General features: G+C 41.1%; 2 protein-coding genes across 4 annotated transcripts in view; both read right to left on the minus strand.

The window, feature by feature from the left end:
* Positions 1–1,424: 1,424 nt before the first annotated feature.
* Positions 1,425–15,521, minus strand: CLEC4A (C-type lectin domain family 4 member A). 3 transcript variants are annotated; one of them, XM_030938651.1, is made up of 7 exons: positions 15,382–15,521; positions 15,188–15,292; positions 13,182–13,298; positions 9,376–9,474; positions 4,596–4,747; positions 3,419–3,534; positions 1,427–1,878 (listed from the first exon to the last, which is right to left on the minus strand). In XM_030938651.1, the coding sequence occupies exons 2-7, from the start codon at positions 15,267–15,269 to the stop codon at positions 1,725–1,727; spliced, it is 720 nt and encodes a 239-aa protein (XP_030794511.1). In that variant the 5' UTR covers positions 15,270–15,292; positions 15,382–15,521; the 3' UTR covers positions 1,427–1,724. The 3 variants fall into 3 exon arrangements, with proteins under 3 accessions (XP_010375032.1, XP_030794511.1, XP_030794510.1); XM_030938650.1 differs by having other exon boundaries at positions 13,182–13,397; XM_010376730.2 differs by having other exon boundaries at positions 1,425–1,878; positions 15,188–15,513.
* A 141-nt stretch (positions 15,522–15,662) lies between these two features.
* The window catches only part of NECAP1 (NECAP endocytosis associated 1), a 39,124-nt gene continuing 31,132 nt past the window's right edge, over positions 15,663–23,654 (minus strand). The window contains exons 8-9 of the transcript XR_004059535.1: positions 18,010–18,198; positions 15,663–15,974 (exon numbers count right to left, since the gene is read on the minus strand). The gene's annotated coding sequence lies outside the window, so the exon portion shown is untranslated. The remainder of the gene's footprint in view (positions 15,975–18,009; positions 18,199–23,654) is intronic.

The raw sequence follows: 23,654 nt of genomic DNA on the forward strand, positions 1-23,654 counted from the left end.
ATGTAAGATATTTGTACAACAGCAATAAAAAAACAAATAATTCAATTTACAAATAGGCAAAGAACCTGAATAGACATTTTTCCAAAGAAAACATACAAATGGCCAACAGGTACATGAAAATGTGTTCAACATGACTAATCACTAGGGAAATTCAAATCAAAACTGCAATGAGATACCACCCACACACCTGTTAGAATAGCTATTGTTAAAAAAGACAAAAGCTAACAAGTATTGGTAAGGATGTAGATAAAAGGAAAACTTTGTGCTCTGTTGGTGGGGATATAAATTAGTGCAGCTATTATGGAAAACAGTATGGAAGTTCCTCAAAAGACTAAAAATAAAACTATCTGGCAGGGCATGGTGGCTCACACCTATAATCCCAGCACTTTGGGAGGCAGAGGCAGGTGGATCACAAGATCAAGAGATCGAGACCGTCCTGGCCAACATGCCGAAACCCCATCTCTACTAAAAATACAAAAATTAGCTGGGCATGGTGGTGTGCACCTGTAGTCCCAGCTACTTGAGAGGCTGAGGCAGGAGAATCACTTGAACCTGGGAGGCAGAGGTTGCAGTGAGCTGAGATCACGCCATTGCACTCCAGCCTGCCAACAGAATGAGACTCCATCTCTAAATAAATAAATTAACAAATAAATAAAAATAAAACTATCATATGATCCAGCAATCCTACTTCTGGGTATATACCAAAAGAAAATGAAATCACTATCTAGAACAGATATCTGCACTTCCATACTTATTGGACCATTATTCACAATAGTGAAAACATGGAAACAAGTATTGACCAATGGATGAAGGATGAAGAAAATGTACTATGTATATACGATGGAGTACTATTCAGCCATAAAAAATGAAATCCTGTCATTTGCACAACATGGATGAATCCGGAGGGCATTATACTAAGTGAAATATAATAAGTCCTACAGAGAATTACAAGTATTGTACAGTTCTACTTATAAATAGAATCGTAAAAAGTCAATCCATAGAAACAGAGGGTAAAATGATGGTTGCCAGGGGATGGAGGGCAGTGGAGAAAATCAGGCAATGTTGGTCAAAGGATACAAATTTTCAGTTCTAAGATGACAAAGTTCTAGAGATCTAATGTGCTGCATGGTGACTATAGTTAATAATGATGCATTGTACACTTGAAATTTGTTGGAGAGTAGATCTTTCTTTGTGTTTGTTGATACCAATGGCCAGAAGGGAGTAGATCTTAAACGTTCTCACTACACACAAGATTGTTAACTATTTAAGATAATGGGTGTGGATTAACTAACTTGATTATGGTAATCATTTTATAATATATGTATGTCAAATCACCACAGTGTACACCTTAAATATATACAATTTTATTTGTCAATTATACATCAGTATAGTAGGGATGAAGAGAAAACCAGACAGGAGGAGAAACCACATCATACAATTTTATTGGTAAATAATTCTTCAGCAACCAGACAAAAATTAAGAGAGACTCATGTTCTCTCCATGTGTGCACAATGGGGGTCTTCGGTACAGGCTTTGGCATATGAATAAATGCTCACTTTATGAAAAAGTGAATCAATGTACAGACCAATTCTTTCATAAGTAGAATAGCTGACAGACCACCTAAATTATATGGACCTCCCTTACACATAAATAAGAAGAGCTTATTATCTATCCCTACAATGACAGATGCCAATCCAACCACTTGTTAATGGAGAATGTTCAATTCATAAGTGGATCTTCATCATCTCACAAACTGACCTTTGACGAACAACACAATAAATATCATTCCAGCCCCAACCCCCTCTTTTGGATGTTTTACGAAAATTTAGCACAACACAGCGCTCATTGGGATCACTGGGCTCCTGTGGATGCCAGAATCTGAAAGGGACAAAAAAGATGAGGGCATTTCTTCAGAGCTTTGAAAAGAGTTAGAGGTTGAGTGAGGAGCTAGGGATGAATTTCATGGAACGTAGGGTCAGATATGCCCAAATCCACCTTTCAGCCACTCATCATGCAGCTTCTCCTCCATCTACATTTCCGGCATTTCCTTTGAAAACTCTGCCTACGTCACTCAATGTTCTCTATCTTACTGCTTTGAATATCCTCACCACAGATTTTCTAGAGGTTCTCTTCTCTTTGTCCATCCTTATGTCCTATCCCTATGGGTCCGTCAACCTATAGGGTGTCCTTGTATGATGAAAAGATTTCACCCTGTTCCCACTTATCAATAGAGTTTTTCCTTTTTTTAATGCATTATTTTTAAAGTCTAGAGAACTAGTAAAATCTTTTGGATCTTCTACTTATCCCTGTTATTGGAAAAGCAATTGAACTTCCTTGATTCTCAATTTTTCTATCTAAAAAATGAGGACTAGAGTAATATCACTATTTATTTCATACAGTGGATATGAAGATCAAAGGTGGTAATCCAGTAAAGTATGTATTTTATGTAATTTATGTAATATATGTAAAGTATGTGATGTATGTAATTAATTACATAAATATGAGATGTAAGATTATCAGAATTTAGCATTTTTGCTTCATAAGAAGTATTAAATCTTCAGCCTGACTGGGTGTGGTGGCACACACTTGTCATCCTAGCAACTCAGAAGACTTAGGTGGGAGGATCCCTTGAGCCCAGGAATTCAAGGTTGCAGTGAGCCATGATTGCACCACTGCACTCCAGCCTGGTTGACAGAGTAAGACCCTGTCTCAAAAAAGAAAAAAAGAATTATCAAATCTTAATAATTGGTTATGATCTTAATCAATATAGATTTTCACTATGTAGAGACAGGTAAATATACTGGTTAAAAGCACAGTAAGATCCACCCCATTTGAGAACTATTGTTAGCCAGGCATGGTGGCTCACGCCTGTAATCCCAGCACTTTGGGAGGCCGAAGCGGGTGGATCACGAGGTCAGGAGATCAAGACCATCTTGGCTAACAAGGTGAAACCCCATCTCTACTAAAAATACAAAAATTAGCCAGGCGTGTTGGCGGGTGCCTGTAGTCCCGGTTACTTGGGAGGCTGAGGCAGGACAATAGTGTCAACCTGGGAGGCGGAGCCTGCAGTGAGCCAAGATTGCGCCACTGCACTCCAGCCTGGGCAACAGAGCGAGACCCCATCTCAAAAAAAAAAAAAGAGAGAGAGAGAGAACTATTGTTGACACCATTGGGTGACCTTAGCTGAATTATCTACACTCTCCAAGCTCAATTTCCTCATATCTACAGTGGGAAAAATAACAATGTGGGCCTCATAGGGTTCTTGTGCAGATTAAATGAGATAATGAAATTATTTAACCTAGTGCCCAAGAGCTAAAAGAATAGTGAGCTATTCTACTTTTATAGCTGATAGCTAGAATACCCTAAGCTCTCTGCATGATCCACGACCCAAGATTCTTTTATCTCATTCTATACTCACGTGGAACTTTCATTATATGGTGTCTGATCTACCCATTGCCAATGTCGCTGACCTTCTGGATCTGAGAGCCCCACAAAATAAGCAGATTCTTCTTGCAGATTCTGGAAGATGAAATCCTGAGGGGGGAAAAGAAAGAGTCACAGCCTTTACAGTATTTTTCACAGCTCGAACTGAATTCTTAATACCTTAGAGAAACGAGAAGAAAAGGAGAGGATCCAGCAACAGCCGCATTGGAGTTCTAGGTAGGAATGGAGGTCTCTGGCTGAGCAGGGCAGAATCAAAGAATCACTTGTGAGCATGATGTTCAGTACATATAGAAGGAATTTTTTTTTTTTTTTTTTTTTTTTTTTTTTTGAGACGGGGTCTCACCTTCTATCCCAGGCTGGAGTGCAGTGGTACAATCTTGGCTCACTGCACCTCTGCCTCCCAGGCTTAAGCAATTCTCACGCCCCAGCCTCCCCGGTAGCTGGGACTACAGGCGTGTGCCACCATGCCTGGCTAATTTTTGTATTTTTAGTAGAGGCAGGGTTTCAACACTTTGGCCAAGCTGGTCTTGAACTCCCAGCCTCAAGTGATCTGCCCGCCTTGACCTCCCAAAGTGCTGGGATTACAGGCATGAGCCACCATGCCCGGCCAGTATGGAAACAATTTCTATGATCAGAATGAATTCTCATCTTAGGTTTACTTCCCCTCTTTTCTTCACTAAGAGATTACGTTCTTCAAAGTTGTACATGAGAAACTTTTGGCAGATTCAGTCATTTTCCTTTCATAACTTTAGGGATTATTTATTTTCACTCCTGAGTGTTGATTGTGATTCATCATGAGCTAACTTTCTTTTCTCTATTCAACCTAACACCACTTATCTGTTAAATAGTTAATCATGTATAAAACATTTACTTATTGAAATAACAAATTGATATTTCAGACTGAAACATTTTCATCCTTCCATTCAACCCTCATATATCTTTAATGCCACAATTTCTTTCGGGGAGGTTAGTTTTACTGAAGCAGGAAGGAGGTATGGAATATAAAGGCGTAGGAACTCTTTCTATTTATTTTATTTAAAGCCTTCTGCCACAGCACAAATATCCCAAAGTAGCAAAAACCTCCTTCGCAGCCAAGAGAGATATACAAAGATCAGGCAGGGCTCACAGTTCTATTATCTATTAGAAAGTACCTGCTCTTCTTGAGTGTTTATCACCACCAGGTGAGCCTCCATTCTAGCGCAGTCCTTCTCACTGTTTTGCCAAGATGCTGACTCAGTAGAAATAAAGTAGCAGTTGGAACCAAACGGCTTCCAATTCTTTGGGCAACAGCTCCAGGCTGTCTCTATATTGGGAAGAGGTGCACATACTTGCAGTATAAATAATCACTTTTAAAAGTGTGTATATTATTAAAATTAAGAGCCAAAGGAGAACACATGGAAGCTGGAACTCCCATCCCCACTCAGATGTAACCAGGACCCCCTGCCACTCAGGTGTCAAGGAAGCCAAGTCTACCTCAATCAGGCAGTAATGAGCCAGGGCCCCTTTTCTCTTGCTGAAGTGCTATCTGAAAAGGACAGCTCTTAATGAAACATGTTTAAATAAGATCCAGACTCTCAGAATATAATGCAAAAATGTCCAGAGTTCAATAGAAAATAACTCATTATGCTAAGAACCAGTAAGTTTTCAAATTTAATAAAAAATAATAATCAATAGATGCCTACAATCAAGACAACAAAAATGGGACCGGGTATGGTGGCTCACGCCTGTAATCCCAGCTCTTTGGAGGCTGAGGCAGGAGAATCGCTTGAGCCCAGAAGTTCAAGACCAGCCTGGGCAACACAGTGAGACCCTGTCTCAAAAAAAAAAAGACAACAAAAATGTTAGAATTATCTGACAATGATTTTAAAGCAGCCATGATAAAAAAAAAAAAAAAGTGCTTCAACAAGAAGATACAAACATGCTTGAAACAAATGAAAAACTAGAAAGTTTCAGCAAAGAAATAAAAGATATAAAGAAAAACCAAATGGAAATTTTATAATTAAAAAATATAATAACCAAAATAAAAAGCTCAGTGGATGGACTCAATAGCAGAATGAAGGGGATAGAGAGATTAGTGAATTGGAAGACAAAACAATCTGTCAACCGAACAACAGAAACAAACTAGACAGAAAAGGCTAGACACAGTGGCTCATGCCTATAATCCCAGCACTTTCTGAGGCCTAGGCGGGCGGATCACCTGTGGTCAGGAGTTCAAGACCAGCCTGGCCAATATGGCAAAACCTTGTCTCTAAAAAAAACCCTGTACTAAAAATACCCAAAACAAGGCTGGGTGTGGTGGCTCACACCTGTAATCCCAGAATTTTGGGAGGCCAAGATGGACGGATCACCTGAGATAAGGAGTTTGAGACCAGCCTGGCCAACATGGTGAACCCCATATCCACTAAAAATACAAAAATCAGCCAGGCGTAGTGGCGCATACCTGTAACCCCAGCTCCTCAGGAGGCTGCGGCAAAAGAATCGCTTGAACCCAGGAGGCAGAGGTTGCAGTGAGCTGAGATTGTACCACTGCACTCCAGTCTGGGCGACAGAGTGAGACTCTGTCTCGAAATAAATAAATAAATAAAAATAAACAGAACCTTGTAAAATGACCCCAAATGTGTACAAACCAAACAAAGCTGCAAAATCTATAAAGCAAAACTGATACAATTGAAGGGAGGAATTGAAAAATATACAATTACAGGTGGATACATCAACACCTCTCTCTCAACAATTGACAGAACCACACAGAAAATCAGCAAGAACATAGAACTTAAAAACATCATCAATACAGGGCTCTAATCCACATTTATAGAACACTCCGCCCAACAACAGAATACCCATTCTTTTCCAGTGCCCCTGGAACATATGCTGAAACAAACCTTATCTTGGGACATTAAATAACCTCAACAAATTTAAAATTGCTGAAATCATATATCCAACCACAGTGAAAACAAGCCAGAAATTAATAAAAGAAAGAACACAGGGAAATCTCCATACACTTGAAACTAAATAGCACACTTCTAAATAATCCATGAATCAAAGGAGATGTCTAAAGGGAAATTTTTAAAAATACATTGAACTGAATGAAAATGACATTACAGATTATCAAAATTCATAAGATACTCTTCTTCAATCAAAGGAACTAGGGCTCCTCAAAGAAATATCTGATTCTAGGATAGGGACATGAAATGTACAATGTGAGTCTCCAGCACTTTCAGTCCCAGAAAGTGAGGAAGTGCTGCACCAAAACAAAAGAAAAAACACATTCTGGTGATACGTTGAAGGGTCACAGGAGTCAAATGAAAGAGTTCCCAATGTCCAAAGCTGGAGCCACAGAATAAAGTAGTATTGGATTATAAACCAAAATTTAAAATAAATATCCATGAGTTGGACACACGCTGGGGAACAACACACACTGGGGCCTGTGGTGGAGGGAGCAAGCTGGGGGAGGGAGGGCATCAGGAAGAACAGCTAATGGATACTGGGCTTAATACCTGGGTGATGGGTTGATCCGTGTAGCAAACCACCATGGCACACATTTACCCATGAAACAAACCTGCACATACTGCACATGTACCCCTGAACTTGAAAGTTGAAGAAATGTATATATATATATATATATATATATATATATCCATGAGTACATGCAGATATAAATAAATGACTGGATAAATAAATGGAATAAAAGAGGCAAATATCACCTGGACAAAATTTCAAATATATAGATACATGTGATGGCTAATTTTATGTGTCAACTTATCTGGGCCACAGTACCCAGATATTTGGTCAAACATTCTGGATGTTTCTGTGAAAATGTTTTTGGATGAGATTTACATTTAAATTTGCTGGACCTAGAGTAAAGCAGATTGCCCTCAATAATGTAAGTAGACTTCATCTAATCAATTGAAGATCTGAATGGAACAAAAAGAGGACCTCCTCTGAGCAAGAGGAAACTCGGTGGACCATCTTTGCACTTCATCTGCAGCACTGGCTCTTCAAGGTTCTGCAGCAGATGGTCTTTGGACTCAAACTGCAACTCTTACTCCTGAGTCTCCAGCCTGCTGACCATGACTGATACCATACTCCACCTCATGAAAGGAGAGCATAACTCCCCAATCCTTAAGTATGGACTGAACCTTCCAAAGAGTGTAGTATGGAAAGGGGCAGGGAGGGAAAGAGTAACTTTACAGTGGAGAAACTTGACAAACACTACCTTAGCCAAGTGACCAAGGTCAACATCAATAGACAAGAATCCTTTTGATAATATATGCCCTTGATAAACCCAAGAGGTACTGAGAACATGAGACATGAGACATGAGAACTCAATGTAATGTGGTGTTCTGGATGGGGATCCTATTGCAGAAAAAAAACATGAGGTGAACACTAAAGAAACCTGAAAATTGTGAATTTTAATTAATAATAATATACCAATATTAGGTAATTAGTTGTAAGAAATATACCATATTCGTGTAAGATGTTAACAACAGGGGACAGCATGTATGCAGAACAGGAGTAAAATGAGATCTCTTTGCATTATCTGCTCAATTTTTCTGTGAATATAAAACTGCTCTTAAAAATAACCTATTAGCTGGGCACAGTAGCTTACTCCTGTAATCTCAGCACTGGGAGGCTGAGGTGGGAGGATTGCTTGAAGCCAGGGATTCAAGACCAGCCTGGGCAACATGGCAAGACCCTCTCTCTACAAAAATTCAAAAAATAAAAATAAAATCAGTCAAGCATGGTAGCGGGCACCTTTGATCGCAGCTACTGGGAGGCTGAGGTAGAGGATTACTTGGAACCCAGGAGATCAAGGCTACTGTGAGCTGTGGTCACACTACTGCATTCCAGCCTGGAAAACAGAGTGAGATCCTGTCTCAAAAAAAAAAATAATAATAATCTATTAATATAAAGATTTAAATAATTCACATCCATAAAAAAATCATCATCACATTTTCATCACATGGTTTTAACTGATATGTGAGAAAAAGAGCAAATGTGTATAGAAAGTTCAGAAAGAAGCAAAGGTTGAAGACGTCTGAAAGCAATGTAACCTTTTTCACAATTAAGCTTCTATTTTTTACCTTAGACAAACTAAAGATATATGAGTACATAAAAAGAATTTTAGGACCAGGCACGGTGGCTCACGCCTATAATCCCAGCCCTTCAGGAGGCTGAGACAGACAGATCACTTAAGCCTAGGAGTTCAAGATTAGCCTGGGCAACAGGGTGAAACCCCATCTCTACAAAAAATACAAAAACTAACTGAGTGTGGTGGCATGTGCTTGTAGTCTCAGCTACTCAGGAAGCTGAAATAGGAGGATCACTTGAGCCTGGGAGGTTGAGGCTGTAGTGAGCTGTGTTTGCACTACTGCACTCCAGCCTGGGCAACAAAGTCAGACCCTGTCTCAAAAAAACAACAACAAAAGAATGTTATGTCCTATATATTTGCTTTTTGTTTTTTGGTTTTGGGTGTTTTTTGTTTGTTTGTTTGTTTGTTTTTGTTTTTGAGACGGAATCTTGCTCCGTCGCCAGGGAGAGTGCAGTGGTGCGACCTCGGTTCACTGGAACCTCTGCCTCCCAGGTTCAAGCGATTCTCCTGCCTCAGCCTCCCGAGTAGCTGGGATAACAGGTACACTCCACCACACCCAGCTAATTTTTGTGCTTTTAGTAGAGACGGAGTTTCACCATGTTGGCTAGGATGGTCTCGATCTGTTGACCTTGTGATCCACTCGCCTCGGCCTCCCAAACTGCTGGGATTACAGGCATGAGCCACCATGCCCGGCATGTCCTATATGTTTGTATATTTGTAGCTTAAATTATTGTGAGACTCAACTTCTCAGATGATCTACCTGGGAATCTTACTGGAAATACTGATTTGGGATCCCTACATAGTATAGTCAGCAACTGAATTCTAGGCACATTAACTTTTACCTTCCATGGTCGTATTTTTTTTCACACACTCCAATGTTGTATGAACCAGGTCTTTTGTAGTCATTTTTTCAAGAAGCTGAGAATATTTTTGAAAGAAAACTGGAAAAGAGAATAAAGACCATTTATTTTCCTGGTAGCATTATGACTTTGCTCTTTATTGTTACTTTCTTGCATTGTTTATTGAAACAAAACTTACAAGTGCCATATTACTTGAGTAGAGGGAAAAGATTCCCCATTTTGAAACTGTAGATATCTCTAGGAATATCTAAAAGATCAGTAGTTGGAAGAGGACACAACAGTTCCATCATAATGGATCTAAAGTCCCCCCACGTTCTCCTTCAATACTTAATATAAGATGCATGCAAAGGCTAACTCTTGGGGGTGGGGGGATGGAGGGCAATAAACATTTGTATTTGGGGATGTGCACACCTTGGGACTTTGGAGTGGAGGGGAGAAGGGCAAATTAATTCTGAGGAGTTCTGGGTCACCTTGGACAATGGAGAATTTTAAAAAGAACCCCACATGGATCAAGAGGGCATGATTTTCTTCCTCTTCTCTCCATTACTCTCTCCATCCCAACTGGCTCTTACTCCTCAGCACACCAACGCTCCCATGTTTCTCCCAATTTAAAACTAACCCACCTCTCCTTCTAGAAACTGAACTTTTGGGCAGGCATGGTGGCTTACGCCTGTTATCCCAGCATTTTGGGAGGTCAAGGAGGGTCAGGAGTTCGAGACTAGCCTGGCCAAGATGGTGAAACTTCGTCTCTACTAAAAATACAAAAATTAGCTTGGCGCAGTAGCAGGTGCCTATAATCCTAGCAACTTGGGAGGCTGAGGCAGGAGAACTGCTTGAACCTGGGAGGCGGATGTTGCAGTGAGCCGAGATCGCACCGCCGCACTCCAGCCTGGGTGAGGGAGCAAGACTCCATCTCAAAAAAAAAAAAAAGAAACTGAACTTTTTCTCTTCCCTCCCTACCTTTCATTTGCTCCTTGATGCATCATATTCTGGGTTTTACTTCACTATTTCACTAAAACCATCCCTAAAATGGATCCTCAGTAATACCCTAGGGTTACTTAGTCATTTTCCTATTTGACTTCCTTAAAGGCTTGACCCCAGTTACCTTTCCCCTCAGCTCTTGGGACACTACTCTCTGTTGTTTTTGTCTTACCTTTCTTGCTGCTGCTTCTTACACTCTTCTGTAAGCCCCTTTTCCTCCATCCACCTCATTTAAAATGTAACATATCCCAGAGTTCCATCCTTATCCCTCTTTCTCATACTGTTATATCCCTGAGTGATATCATATATTCTCATGGCATCACCTGCTACCTCTATGTGAAGGACTTCCAAAGCTCAGATCTCTCCCCCTAAATCCAGACAAATGGACCAGCAGACATGTCCATTTGAGGTTCTCACAGTCATGTAAAACTCAACATGCCCAAAACTTAAGTCACCATCTTCCAACCCAAACCTGCTACTGATCCTATATTGTCTACCTCTTCGAAAAACTTAATGATTTCTGAGTTTACAAAGTCAGAATATTGGAGCCACACTTTACTTCTCTAGGTCCCTTATTTCCCAGAACTGAATATTCATCAAGCCTCTACCTCCTTTATCATTCAAAACTACTTCACCTTCTCTTTTTGCGCTAACACTAGCCATAGACCAGTCTGACAATATTTCTCAACTGAATTAGCGAATTATCCTTCTAACCTCTCTTTCCCTCCAAATTTGTCCTCATATATCCATTTTCCACACCTCTGTCAACATTCTATTTTTTTTTTGCTTTTAAAAACATTTTATTTTGTTATTTATTATTTTATTATTTGTTGATATTTTTAGCTATTGCATATTTATGTGTTTTCGTTTCTTTCGATTGATTTTCTTTGAATCTTTATACATCATTACTACTTTTGGTGTAATTTATTCCACTTTGGGCACTTCTTCATAAGTCTAATCCAATTATATCAATTCCCTACTTAAAATTCTTCCATTTTAAAAATTGCAAAAATGGCTACAACTTTCAACATTCCCTGTATCTACACTGTTTTGCAATGTGATTTTGCAGTTTCTTCATTTAAGAGACGTGGTCTATTTCTCCACTGCCTGGATCTGGGCTGCCTGTAAGACTTCTTTCGGCCAAGGTGAGTTCTGCGCTAGTTCCAAGTTGAGACCTCAAAAGGCGTTGCTTACTTCGGCTTTCAGTCTTAAAAGCCTGCCAGTTGCCATGTGAACAAACCCAGGCTAGCCTGATGAATGATAAGAGAAATGTGGCAAAATCTCTCCTGCCATTCCAGCTAACATCTCTTCCTCAGAAGCTAAGTTGCCTGTGGCCAATACCCAACCACATATACATAAGTGAGTTCAGCCAGGACTCAGGGAATCTCCCAACTGATGCCAGTCTCAATTACCAAGCCCCAGATGTATGAGCTAAATAAATAGTTGCTGTTTTAATCTACTATGTTTTAGATTGGCTTATTAACCAGCAAAAGATAATTGATAAAATAACCTTTAGGAGGGAAAAAAATCCAAACTCTTTATCATGATATACAGCACTCTTCATGGTCTGAGTCCTGTTTATTTCTGCCACCTACAACTTCATTTCTTAGTTCTTTACTTAGCGCCATATGTTCCAGTCATGCATACTTACATTTCCCCAAATTCCACACTCTCTCATCTCTAGGTCATTCTTGGTATACACAGCTCTAGATGTCACCTCCTCCAGGAAGCCTACCTCAGCCTCTTGCACTTATTATACTTCTTAACTGCACAACACTTACCATACAATGTTATAACCGCTGGTTCATTTTACCATTCTCTAAATTTCTTGAGACCAGGTGCTGTGGCTCTGTCTTGACTCTCTGTCTGGCACAGTGCCTGACATACAGTAGATGGACAATACTTATGAAATGACCAAAGAAATTAATAGAGAATCTACCTAAATGTACACTGGTTTTGATGCCTTTTAAAAATTTGGGGCCAGGCATGTTGACTCATGCCTGTAATCCCAGCACATTAGGAGGCTGAAGCAGGCAAATTGCTTGAGCCCAGGAGTTCAGGACAAGGCCAGGAAACATGAGAAAACCCTGTCTCTACTAAAAATACAAAAAAAAATTAGCTGAATGTGGTGAGGCACACCTATAATCCCAGCTACTTGGGAGGCTGGGATGGGAGAATTGCTTGAACCTGGGAGATGGAGGTTGCAGTGAGCCAACACTGCACCACTGCGCCCCAGCCTGGCTAACAGAGCAGGGGGGAAGAGTCCAACAAATGCTGAAAGCCAAAGATATGCAGCAATCCACCTAATCTGCTAAATTGGCTTTTAGATCCCACACAGTCTTGAGCAGGACAGGAATAATCAGAGTAAAAGTCAGTGGAGAACTCCTCCTGAAATATGTCTTCCCATCTCCTTGTTGTCTACCTGCTCATCCCAAAAGATAAGTGTCTGTGCATTCAAATAAGACTGGCCTGATAAATGCTATCAAGGAAATATAGATTTGTCCTCACTTACATAGTGTCTAGTATAGAGATGATGCCTCTTAGATTTCACTCTACAATACAAACACATATACCCACATTTACGCTTCAGTTTCGCTAAATGAGAATAGATTCCATTATTTTTACAGGACAGTGACTAAATCCAAATAAAGAGTAAAATTCACAGTGGATTCCCATGAATTATGTCTCCCCAGAGAAAATTTCACTTCGGATTTCTGGATAAACTCATTTTCAAAAGTCGATTTTTAAAAGATACCCTCTCTTCATGTACAGCAGATATTGCTTATTGGTCCGGTTGGCATACTTACTGAAAAAAGCAATAAAGAATGAGATTGCCAATAGCAGGAAAAGTACCATCAACGAGGCACAAAGCAGCTTGGAAAACCCGGTATTACTCTCGTGAGGAGCAGTCCTCTCCTTGGAAGCTGAAGAAGCAGCCAAATTAGTTTTATCAGTAATACGTTCTGTCTTTACTTCCTCTTCTTCCTCCTCCTCCTTCCCTTTTCTTGGATGACACACAATTACTAACGGTATGACATTTGAAATCACATGAGAACAGGAATAGAAAGGCTATAATAATATTCACTTTAGAAACTTTAGAAAATATAGAAAAATACAAATTCCTACAATTGAGGATAACTGTTATGCCATATAAGTTATAATATACCATAATATTTTGATATATATCTTTCTAGCAATTTTTTGAATGTATATATACATATATGCAAATTTCCCACATGATTGACATACCATAAATACTGATATCCGACCTATTATTTTCCTTACACTGTATCATGAACATTTTTCATACCATTATATTTTCTTCTTTAACACTCCTTATTAGGGTTGCATAGTATTTCATCATGTACTTGAATAATAGATTGTTTCCAACTTTAAATAATGCTATAGCAAATAAATTTTTATAATCATCCATGGTTGCCATCTCATGGTTAGGAATTGCTTTCTTAAAGTTATGATATTTTGTCAAATGATGGGGGGGAAATCTTCAGTATTATGTAATATGATTACATTTTTAGTAAAATACATATGCACATGATATGTATTTGTATGTGGCAGATATTCACTAAATTGCAAATTATAATTGTCTCTAGATGATAAGAGTAATTATAATTCAAATATCTGTGTACCTCTGGCTAATTTACTCTATAATGAACATGAATACTTGTGTAATAAAGAAATTATACAAAGTTTTTAAGGGGAAAACATTTCCCTAAGTGCTCTCCACACCTTCACAGAGATATTTTAGAAAGCATAACTATAGTCCTGACCCCTTCCCCCATAGTTTCTTGTACTCTATATACATTCTTCTCTCTCTTTTGCTCTATACTTGGGATATCACACATGACACCCAAATTACCTTGCATCTACTCCCAAACGTAACAGAGTCTGTCTCAGAGATGCAACATGCAATAGGTTCTCTGATTTCAGAAAATGTTTCCTGGAGATTTAAGAGACTTTCTTTGTAGACTTTCTAGTCTTTCGTTTGCAATGGCCTTTTGTTACATTTCCATCCATTACCAACAAATACACCCTCACCACTGTCCACCCAAACTCTTTCCCTCTAACTGATCAAAAAACAAATCTCACAAATTCATCAGGACCCCCTGCATCTGGGTTGATGATTTCAGAAGCTGTATTCAACCTCTTAACCCCAGCCCCACTCACCCTTAGAAAACACAGGGGCGGCCGGGCGCGGTGGCTCAAGCCTGTAATCCCAGCACTTTGGGAGGCCGAGACGGGCGGATCACGAGGTCAGGAGATCGAGACCATCCGCTAACACAGTGAAACCCTGTCTCTACTAAAAAAAAAAATACAAAAAACTAGCAGGGCGAGGTGGCGGCGCCTGTAGTCCCAGCTACTCGGGAGGCTGAGGCAGGAGAATGGCGTAAACCTGGGAGGCAGAGCTTGCAGTGAGCTGAGATCCGGCCACTGCACTCCAGCCCGGGCGACAGAGCGAGACTCCGTCTCAAAAAAAAAAAAAAAAAAGAAAAAGAAAACACAGGGGCATCAGAGCACTCGCCTTAGCTCAGAACTGGCATTGATTTCTCTCACCTCTATTTCAGTAAACAGAGTGGAGGCTGAAGAGAGTGGCACAAAATCTTTTGTTCTCCACAATACAAATGTACACTCCGTAATGTGTATCTGCAGGCTACTCAATCTTCTGGGACTCTTGTGTTTCCCAGACATACTCAATCAGAGAACCAGCAACTCACAACACCTAGGCTTTATTCATAAACCCTCTCCTCATCCTTCATCTCATCATTCACTCTGATCCCCAGAAAATGATCTTTACCTGCAGAAGAGGCTGAGTTGATGCCTGAGAACTTGGATTCATTTTGGAACCTCACTTCAGCATAAGTGATTTCCGAAGTCATAATGGGAAGAGACCGTCTGCTTTCTTCAAAAAATTTGTTTCAAATCTTTCTTAAAACAGCTTATGAACGAGAACCAAACATGGTAGTAAACTACCTCCTTCCTTTCACTCACCTAGAGGACAGCAGAGGCACCAGATAGGCACATATCTTCAAGAGGGGTCTCTTGAGAACTAAGGATCACAATAAAAACCAAAAACCTCAGTTCACAGAGGCCCTTTCCTCAGGACCAGTATAGTGAGAATCACAGCCTTGAAACAAATGCAAGCAAATGTAATCAAAGTGGGAAGCTAAAGGGTGTGGAAACAGGAAGAAAAAAAAAGAGGAACCAAGCAATTAGAGAAGTCTTTCTTGAAAACCGTGTTCTTCACCAGTAAAAAACACAATTTGTGTGCTTCCACATGCAAATGTAATTACTTTTGACCAAACAACCTGAACAAAGACTTAGGTTGCATTCATCTTATTTTTGACTGATAGGCAACTTGTTGGTACCACATTCTAAGAGTATACACACAAAACTCACGTATCAGCCTCCCTACCTTCAAGAATCAGTTTCCTCTAGCATGGTGGGGAAGGCAAAGTTTAAACCCCATGCCTTCTGAAGCTGCTTCTCCATGCTCTCTGTGTTTCCTTGTTGGTAACTAGCTCTATCAAGAGTCTGCATTCATCTTGCTGGAATCTCCAGAAAGCAGCTCCCTTTATTGGATGCTGGAGGAGCGGGAAGGCCAGCCTTTATTCCACACTTTCCTAGCCTTTTAATCCCCACACCACCTCCAATATATATGACTATTTTTAAAGTTAGGATAATTAAAGAGAATCACAATATAGAAGGGGATAAACTTAAAGTACAAAATATAACTTTTTCCAAAGGCCTAGAAGAAAACACTCCAAATATTAAATCCTTCCTGTGGAATCTCTCCATAGACGTGCTCCTAGCTCACACCTGGATTCTCTGCTCTCAACTCTCTGCAAATGACCCTCCTTTTAATCTCCCCGAGCTGATTCCTTCTCCTGCATAACATGCATGCATACATGCATGCACACACACACACACACAAACACCCACCTCTATATTTCTATATTATTTCTGTATCTAAATATATTGAATTGAGTTCACACGAATTCCTCTAATTCCAAACTAACACCACAGGATTCATTCTAGTTTTCTCCCTTCCCACATTCCTAACTCCTTTCTGTGACAGTAAGAAACCTGCTTTCATTGTCTTTCACTTACTCCTTATTTGATCAATCTCCTGGATGTCTTCAATCTCCCACCTGCTAAGATGTCCCTCTCTTCCTAGTTGGGCTCTAACTCCTCAGTCCAAGCCACCATCCCCTGTGCTGATGCCCTCCCTCCTCACTCTGAGGGTGCTGGCAAAGGGCCAGCCCACTCCCCAACCCCACGAACATCCCCCCACAAACATCCTCCTCACCCTGCCGAGGTTCTGACTCCCTGTGCTAGGCCACTCCTCTGCAGGAAAGCCCTCCTCACTCTGCTTGCACTCTGATTCCTGATGCTGCTCCCCTAGTCACCACTTAGACCCCCTTAGGTTCTAATGCTCCACACAAGGTCACCCCATGGGTGGGAACCCTCCTCACCCTGGAGGGGTTTGACTTCCTTAGTGGGCTATCCTACCACATGGACCACTTCCTTATCCTGCTATGTTTCTGAAACCCACACCAAGTCTACCCTCTGCATAGAAGCTTTCTTCATCCTGCTTGGGCTCTGACACTCCATGCAGGTCCTCCATCCCCCAGCAACAATGCCCACCTTACCCTGCTTAGGATCTGAGTTCCCTCACTGGGCTACCCCACCACATAGACACCCTCCTTATCATGCTTGGTCTCTGAAACCCACACCAGGTCTATCCTCTGCAAGGATGCTCTGTCTCCTCATCCTGCTTAAGTGCTGAGTCCCAACCCCAACTGGGCCAACACTAGGCATGGGTGTCCTCCTCACCTCTCCCACATGCTGACTTACATACCAGGCTGGCCCCAGAGTACTCTGCTTGTGACTCTGACTCCCTACAGAAGGTGACCTCATACATGGATGCCCTCCTCACCCTGCTTGCACTCCAACTCACTATACCTGACTCTCCCACCACGTCTCAGGCTCTGACCTCTCACATCAGGCTACCCCTCCTATGGACACCCTCGTCGATCTTATCCTCTGACACCCTGCACTGGGCCGTTGTCAGGAGTGGACATCTCCTCGCTCTGGTTCTCCGTGCCAGAATGCTTTCCCACCCCCACGGGGTGTTCTTCTCACTCTGCTTGGGCTCCAGCACCACTGTCAAGCCAATACCCTGCATAGTCACCCTTTTCACCCTGCTAAAGCTCTCACCCTGTGCCAGCCAGGCCACTCCTGCTCTCCCAGCCACCTCAACACAGACACCTCTCCTGCTACTGCTTTGTTTAGAATCAAATTATTTAGTAAGAAAAGGGAAAGGGGAATGACAAAGCATAAGGGAAGGATAAGAGAATTTTAAGTTCTCCACAATTAATTATTGGACCTAACCAGCATGTGCACATAGACAGGTATACATGCACACATACTCCTTGAAATAATGATCATTGATTCTCAGAGGCTATACAATCTAAGCTCATAATTAGAAAGCAAACCATATTCCTAAAATTATAACTCTTTCCCTGGAATAAGTCACATTATAACTGGATTACACTGTATCACCAACAACCCCAAAATCCAAGTGGCTTACAACACAAACATGTATTTCTCACTCACATTACACATGTGCTTAGGGTCACCGTGGAGCTGACTGCAACTCTGCTTGGTTCCTTTCCAAGTGTTTTCTCATTCTGGAAGCTGAGATCACAGAATAGCTCCTTGTAAGCTGAACCATGTAGTAGCATCCTTTATTCAGATAAGGTGTACATTATATTTGCTCTGATTCTGTTGGCCAATGCAAGTTATCTGTAAGCGAGACAGGGAAATATACTTTGTCTACAGAAAGATATGTCAAGGGTATCAAAGTTTAATCCTTTCACAAAGGAGAACATAAACATTTGGAAACAATAATAGAATCTACCCCCCTATCCCTTTAAATTATTTATCCAAGAGATCTCTTGGGCAGTGATCTCCAAAATAGGGTGCAAGTACTTTAGGCAGTATAAAAGAGGATCTGCTAAGGCACAGAGATAAAACACTAAACATCTATTTATACTGATTTAAAGCTTTAAGGAAGATAAGCTTTACTAGTATCGATTGCATGTCATGTGTGGTACGGCACCTATTATGAGGGAAGACTGGAAGTTCCACAACTCTGAGAGGTTGACCGTGTGCCTTCACTTGTTTGTTTACTCTCTGAATATTGTACCCTGCTGCAGTTAACCTGGGTAGTAAAGAATTTGCTTGGATTTTACCCCACTTCCTGGGAGGTAGCCTTTAAATCCTTGGAATTTTCCAAGTAATAGGATTGTCTTTGTTATTCATGGTGGGCCCGATGAGGTCTCTCATGATGGGCTCCAAGATCGTTTATGCTAAGAAGGTGATTCAGGATGGGGCTGGCCATGCTGGAAAGACCAGCCATGTGATTGGAGCACTGGGGCCTTGAGCCATGTTATATCAGCCCAGGTGGGGAAGGGAAGCTAGAGATTGAGTTCAACTTGTGACCAATGGTTCAATCAATCATGCCTACATAATGGACCCCAATAAAACCTCTGGACATTGAAGCTCCCCTGGTTGGCAATACTCTGTGTATTATCACACATTAAAGTTCTAAGAAAATGATATATTGATGGGGTCAATGGAAATTTCCACTTAGGACTCTCTCGGGCCTTACCCCATGCATCTCTCCCTCTGGCTGGTTCTGATTTGTATCCTTTTGCTATAATAACTGCAATCATAAGCATGGCACTATCCTGAGTTCAGTGAGTCATTCTAGGAAATCATAAAACCTGAAGTGATCATGGGAATCCCCAAATTTGCAGTCAGTTGATCAGGAGTGAGGACACCCCTGGGAACCCCTGAACTTGTGGCTGGTATCTGAAGTAATGGCAGTCTTATGAAGGCCATGCCCTCAACCTGTGAAATTTGGCCTAAGTCCAGGCAGTTGATATCAGAAGTCAATTTAATAGCTCAGTATTGTTAATTTTATGAAAACAAGATATTTGTTAGACTATTTATATTGATATGATGGCAAGTGACCCTTTTGTTCGCTGTGATAGTAATCTCAGTATTTAGAAGTAAGGATGGAGTAAATAGGGCACTTTTTTTTTTTACTTTAAAGTTTTTTTACTGTTTGATATTTTATGAGCATGTATTTCTTTCATAATAAAAAGACACAGGCTAGGCATGGTGGCTCACGCCTGTAATCCCAGCACTTTGGGAGGCCGAGGCGGGTGGATCACCTAAGGTCAGGAGTTCGAGACCAGTCTGACCAACATGGTGAAACCCCATCACTACTAAAAATACAAAATTAACCGGGCGTGGTGGTGCATGCCTGTAATCCCAGCTACTAGGGAGGCTGAGGCAGGAGAATCACTTGAACCTAGGAGGCAGAGGTTGCAGTGAGCCGAGATCGCACCATTGCACTCCAGCCTGGGCAACAGGAGTGAAGCTCTGTCTCAGAAAACAAAAGCAAACAAACAAATAAATCTATCTTATTTTCACCAAAGATGAGAGTAAGACCATTTTTGCAGCAAGGCTGGTTAATTCAGCTGGTATAGTATTTTGTTCAGAGGAACTGCTTAAGAAAACAGATCTTTTGTGTCTGGATTGTTTCATTTAGCGTAGTGTTTTTGAGGTTCATCCATGTTATAGCTCAGATCAGTTTCTCAGTCCATTAGTGTTGTAACAACAAAATACCTGAGACTGGGTAATTTATAAGGAAGAGAAATTTATTTTCTCAGTTCTGGGGGCTGGGAAGCCCAAGATCAAGGCACCAGAATGTTCAGTTACCTGGTGATGATTGTATCTTCTAAGGGGAGGAACTCCATGTCTTCACATGGCAGAAGGCAGATGGGCAAGCGATAGACCAGCAATGCATGATACCTGTTTTATAGGAGCCTTAATTCCATCCGCAAAGCCCTCATGGCCTAACCACCTCTAAAAGGGCCCCTCTCTTAATATCATCACACTGGCAATACCTGAGTTTTGGAGGATGATGTGGTTTGGATCTGTGTCCCCACCAAATCTCCCATCAAATTGTAATCCTTGGTGTTGGAGGTGGGCCTGGTAGGAGGTGACTGAATCATGGGGGTACATTTCCCCCTTGGTAGTGTCCTCGCCATAGTGAGTTCTCATGAGATCTGATTGCTTAAAACTTTGTGGCACCTCACCCCTCTCTCTCTTCCTCCTGCTCTGGTCGTGTGAAGTGCCTTGCTCCCACTTTGCCTTCCACCATAATTGGAAGCTTCCTGAGGCCTCCTCAGTAAGCAGAAGCTGCTATGCTTCCTGTATAGCCTGCAGAACTGTAAGCCAATGAAACCTCTTTTCTTTATGAATTACCTAGTCTCAGGTTTTCTTTATAGCAGTGCAAGAATAGACTAACACAGAGGGGGACACATTTAAACCACAGCAATCAGTAATTCATTCTTTTTTACGGACAAATAATATTCCACTGTATGTTGAATCTCACCATGACAATGTAAATTATTAGCTTATCTTCACAGGTAGAAGGCAAGAATAAGACTAGAAATCATCCCTCTTTCTACTCCCAGATGAACGCGTAAATGACTTTTGTTTTACTCCTACTTTTCACATGTGAAATGTAGATTCACTGAGTGCTAATCAGAGCCTCACAACAAAGTAACCACCTGCCTCCTTGTCTACTCTGCCTTGTCTTTTTTTCCCCCTTACCTCCTTCCCCTCCTGCTTGCTCTTTTCCCTTAAAATACTGAAGTCCTCAAAACCCTCTTCGGAAAAAGCACCGATCGCAGATGCTTCTGTGATTTGTGTTTCGTTCCTGGGCACGTCCTCAACCTTGGCAAAATAAACCTGTAAATCAGTTGAGACCTGCCTCAGTCACTTTTTGGTTTACACAAGGAATGGTTGTCATTCTTTTTGGCATCTAACTCTCCTTCTGTTTGAAGAATATTCCCACTTTATGAAACAGAGTCCTTCATATTCTACAACAGCTGCAAATCCAGGCATTTGCTTTCAGAAACTGTACCATAAATACTTGAAAGCTATAGACCTTCAGTGAAATAGAGGAAATTTGAGATTTATTATCCAATCTGGCTGAAGCTGAGAAAAGAGGAAGTACTACTAGTATTAACAGATGGGACTTGGTAGTCCTTGTCATACAATGACAAAATAGGCAAATTGAAACACATTATCACCTAAAACAAAGTTCCCATTGGAGATAAGCCTTTAAGAGCCCAAGCAGGCCAGGCGCATTGGCTCACACCTGTAATCCCAGCACCTTGGGAGGCTAAGGCAGGTGGATCGCCTGAGGTCAGGAGTTCGAGACCAGCATGGCCAACATGGTGAAACCCCATCTCTATTAAAAATATAAAAATTAGCCAGGTGTGCTGGTGAGCACCTGTAATCCCAGCTACTCGGGAGGCTGAAGCAGGAGAATTGCTTGAACCTAGGAGGCAGAAGTTGCAGTGAGCCAAGATAGTGCCACTGCACTCCAGCCTGCGTGACGCAGTGAGACTCCACTTCAAAAAAAAAAAAAAAAAAAAAACAGAGCCCAAGCAACCCCAAGGGAAAGAATTTAAGAACTGTAGAGTAGAATAGTTGCTTCTTATGGCACTGGATAACCCAAAGGAAGAGAGTAACAAACTCAATAGATCCTAAATTCTTGGCCCAAGGTAAAAACTGAAAACTAGAATTTCTATAACTATATTAAAAGAATTCTTTATTGCTTGTAGCTGCACGCTGAAGAGGCCAAAAACCAAAGTTTTAGTTGGACTCTATGGTTAAATATTGCAAATCCAGTTGAATTCAAGCTTTGCTATGTCTCTTAAGTGAAAACGAGAGGCTTGATTGTGATAAAATGTGATCTCAAGAACTGATAAAGGAATATATGGAGGATACTCGTGTATCGCCCAAAGCATCACAAACACTCCAAGTCCACGAAGTTTCCTATCCCCACAAAAGCAGCAGGTATAGTGAGAGCCTGAAGTCACCCTCTGGTTATCTCCCAAATTCCTGTTGTCCAGAATCCCCACACTATCTCCCTGACCTGTGAAGCAAGGTCCGTTATGATGGAAAACCAAATTGAAGTTCTGAACCTCCCCTTCTTAGTAAAATAAAATCAAAAGCAGTAAAGCATCTATAATGAAATCACAAAGATTAGTACCACTAGCAAAGGATTCAAAACTGAAGCATAAGCAATTCCTATTATAGTCTTGATTTAAGTCACTCATCTTGCCCATACAGATGGTTCATAAAGAATGGGAGTAGATGACCATTCATTTAATCAGGGGGTGACTCCAATTGTAGCTGCTTTCCAATGGAGGTCTAGAGCAAGTCAATACAGTACTTGGCGCTTAATATAAACCTATTAATGGCCAGGTACGGTGCCCCATGCCTGAAATCCTCACACTTTGGGAAGCCAAGACAGAAGGATCGCTTGAGTCCAGATCTTTGAGACCAGCCTGGGCAACATAGTAAGACCCCACCTCTACAAAAATAAAAAATAAAAATTAGGCCGGGTGCGGTGGCTCACACCTGTAATCCTAGCACTCTGGGAGGCCAAGGCAGGTGGGTCATTTGAGTTCAGGAGTTCAAGACCAGCCTGGCCAACACGGTGAAATACTGTTTCTACTAAAAATACAAAAATTAGCCAGGCAGTAGTGGCATGTGCCTGTAATCCCAGCTACTCAGGAGGCTGAGGCAGGAGAATCGCTTGAGCCTGGGAGGCAGAGGTTGCAGTGAGCCAAGATCACACCACTGCACTCCAGTCTGGGTGACAGAGTGAGATCCTGTCTCAAAAAGTATATATATATATATGTTAAAAATTAGCCAGGCGTGGTGGTACACACCTATAGTCCCAGCTTCTTAGTTAGAAGGCTGAGGTGGGAGGATCACTTGAGCCCAGGAGGTTGAGGCTGCAGTGAGTTGTGATCGTGTCACTGCACTCCAGCCTGGACAACAGAGCAAGACTGTCTAGAAAACATTAAATATGTATCTATATGACATATATGTATACTATCTGGTGGATATTATTTCTTCTAGTTAATAAATAAGCAAAAAATCATAATCAAATTGCTTTTCTCCTGGCAGAAACAACATACCTTCATCATCTTCAGGCCTATATAACTCTTCAGATAACTATATATATAACTCTTTCAATCTGGCCTACCATTTATCCTGCAGAAAACTTAAACATCTCACCATTTTACAGGATATCCTGCTGGTTCACTCCATTGATGATATCCTACAGATGCTACAAGGAAAGCAGGACAATATGGTACCCT

The sequence above is a fragment of the Rhinopithecus roxellana genome, chromosome 10 (genome assembly GCF_007565055.1).
Source record: "Rhinopithecus roxellana isolate Shanxi Qingling chromosome 10, ASM756505v1, whole genome shotgun sequence".
Lineage (NCBI taxonomy): Eukaryota > Metazoa > Chordata > Mammalia > Primates > Cercopithecidae > Rhinopithecus > Rhinopithecus roxellana.

Coding starts and splice junctions, on each gene's coding strand:
- CLEC4A (XM_030938650.1), bottom strand. CDS start 15,269: ATGACTTCGGAAATCACTTATGCTGAAGTGAGGTTCCAAAATGAATCC. Junction 9,475..13,181: donor ATTCTTTATTGCTTTTTTCA/GTAAGTATGCCA, acceptor TCTCTTTTCCAG/TTTTCTTTCAAAAATATTCT. Junction 4,748..9,375: donor AAAAAATACGACCATGGAAG/GTAAAAGTTAAT, acceptor TTCCCAATATAG/AGACAGCCTGGAGCTGTTGC.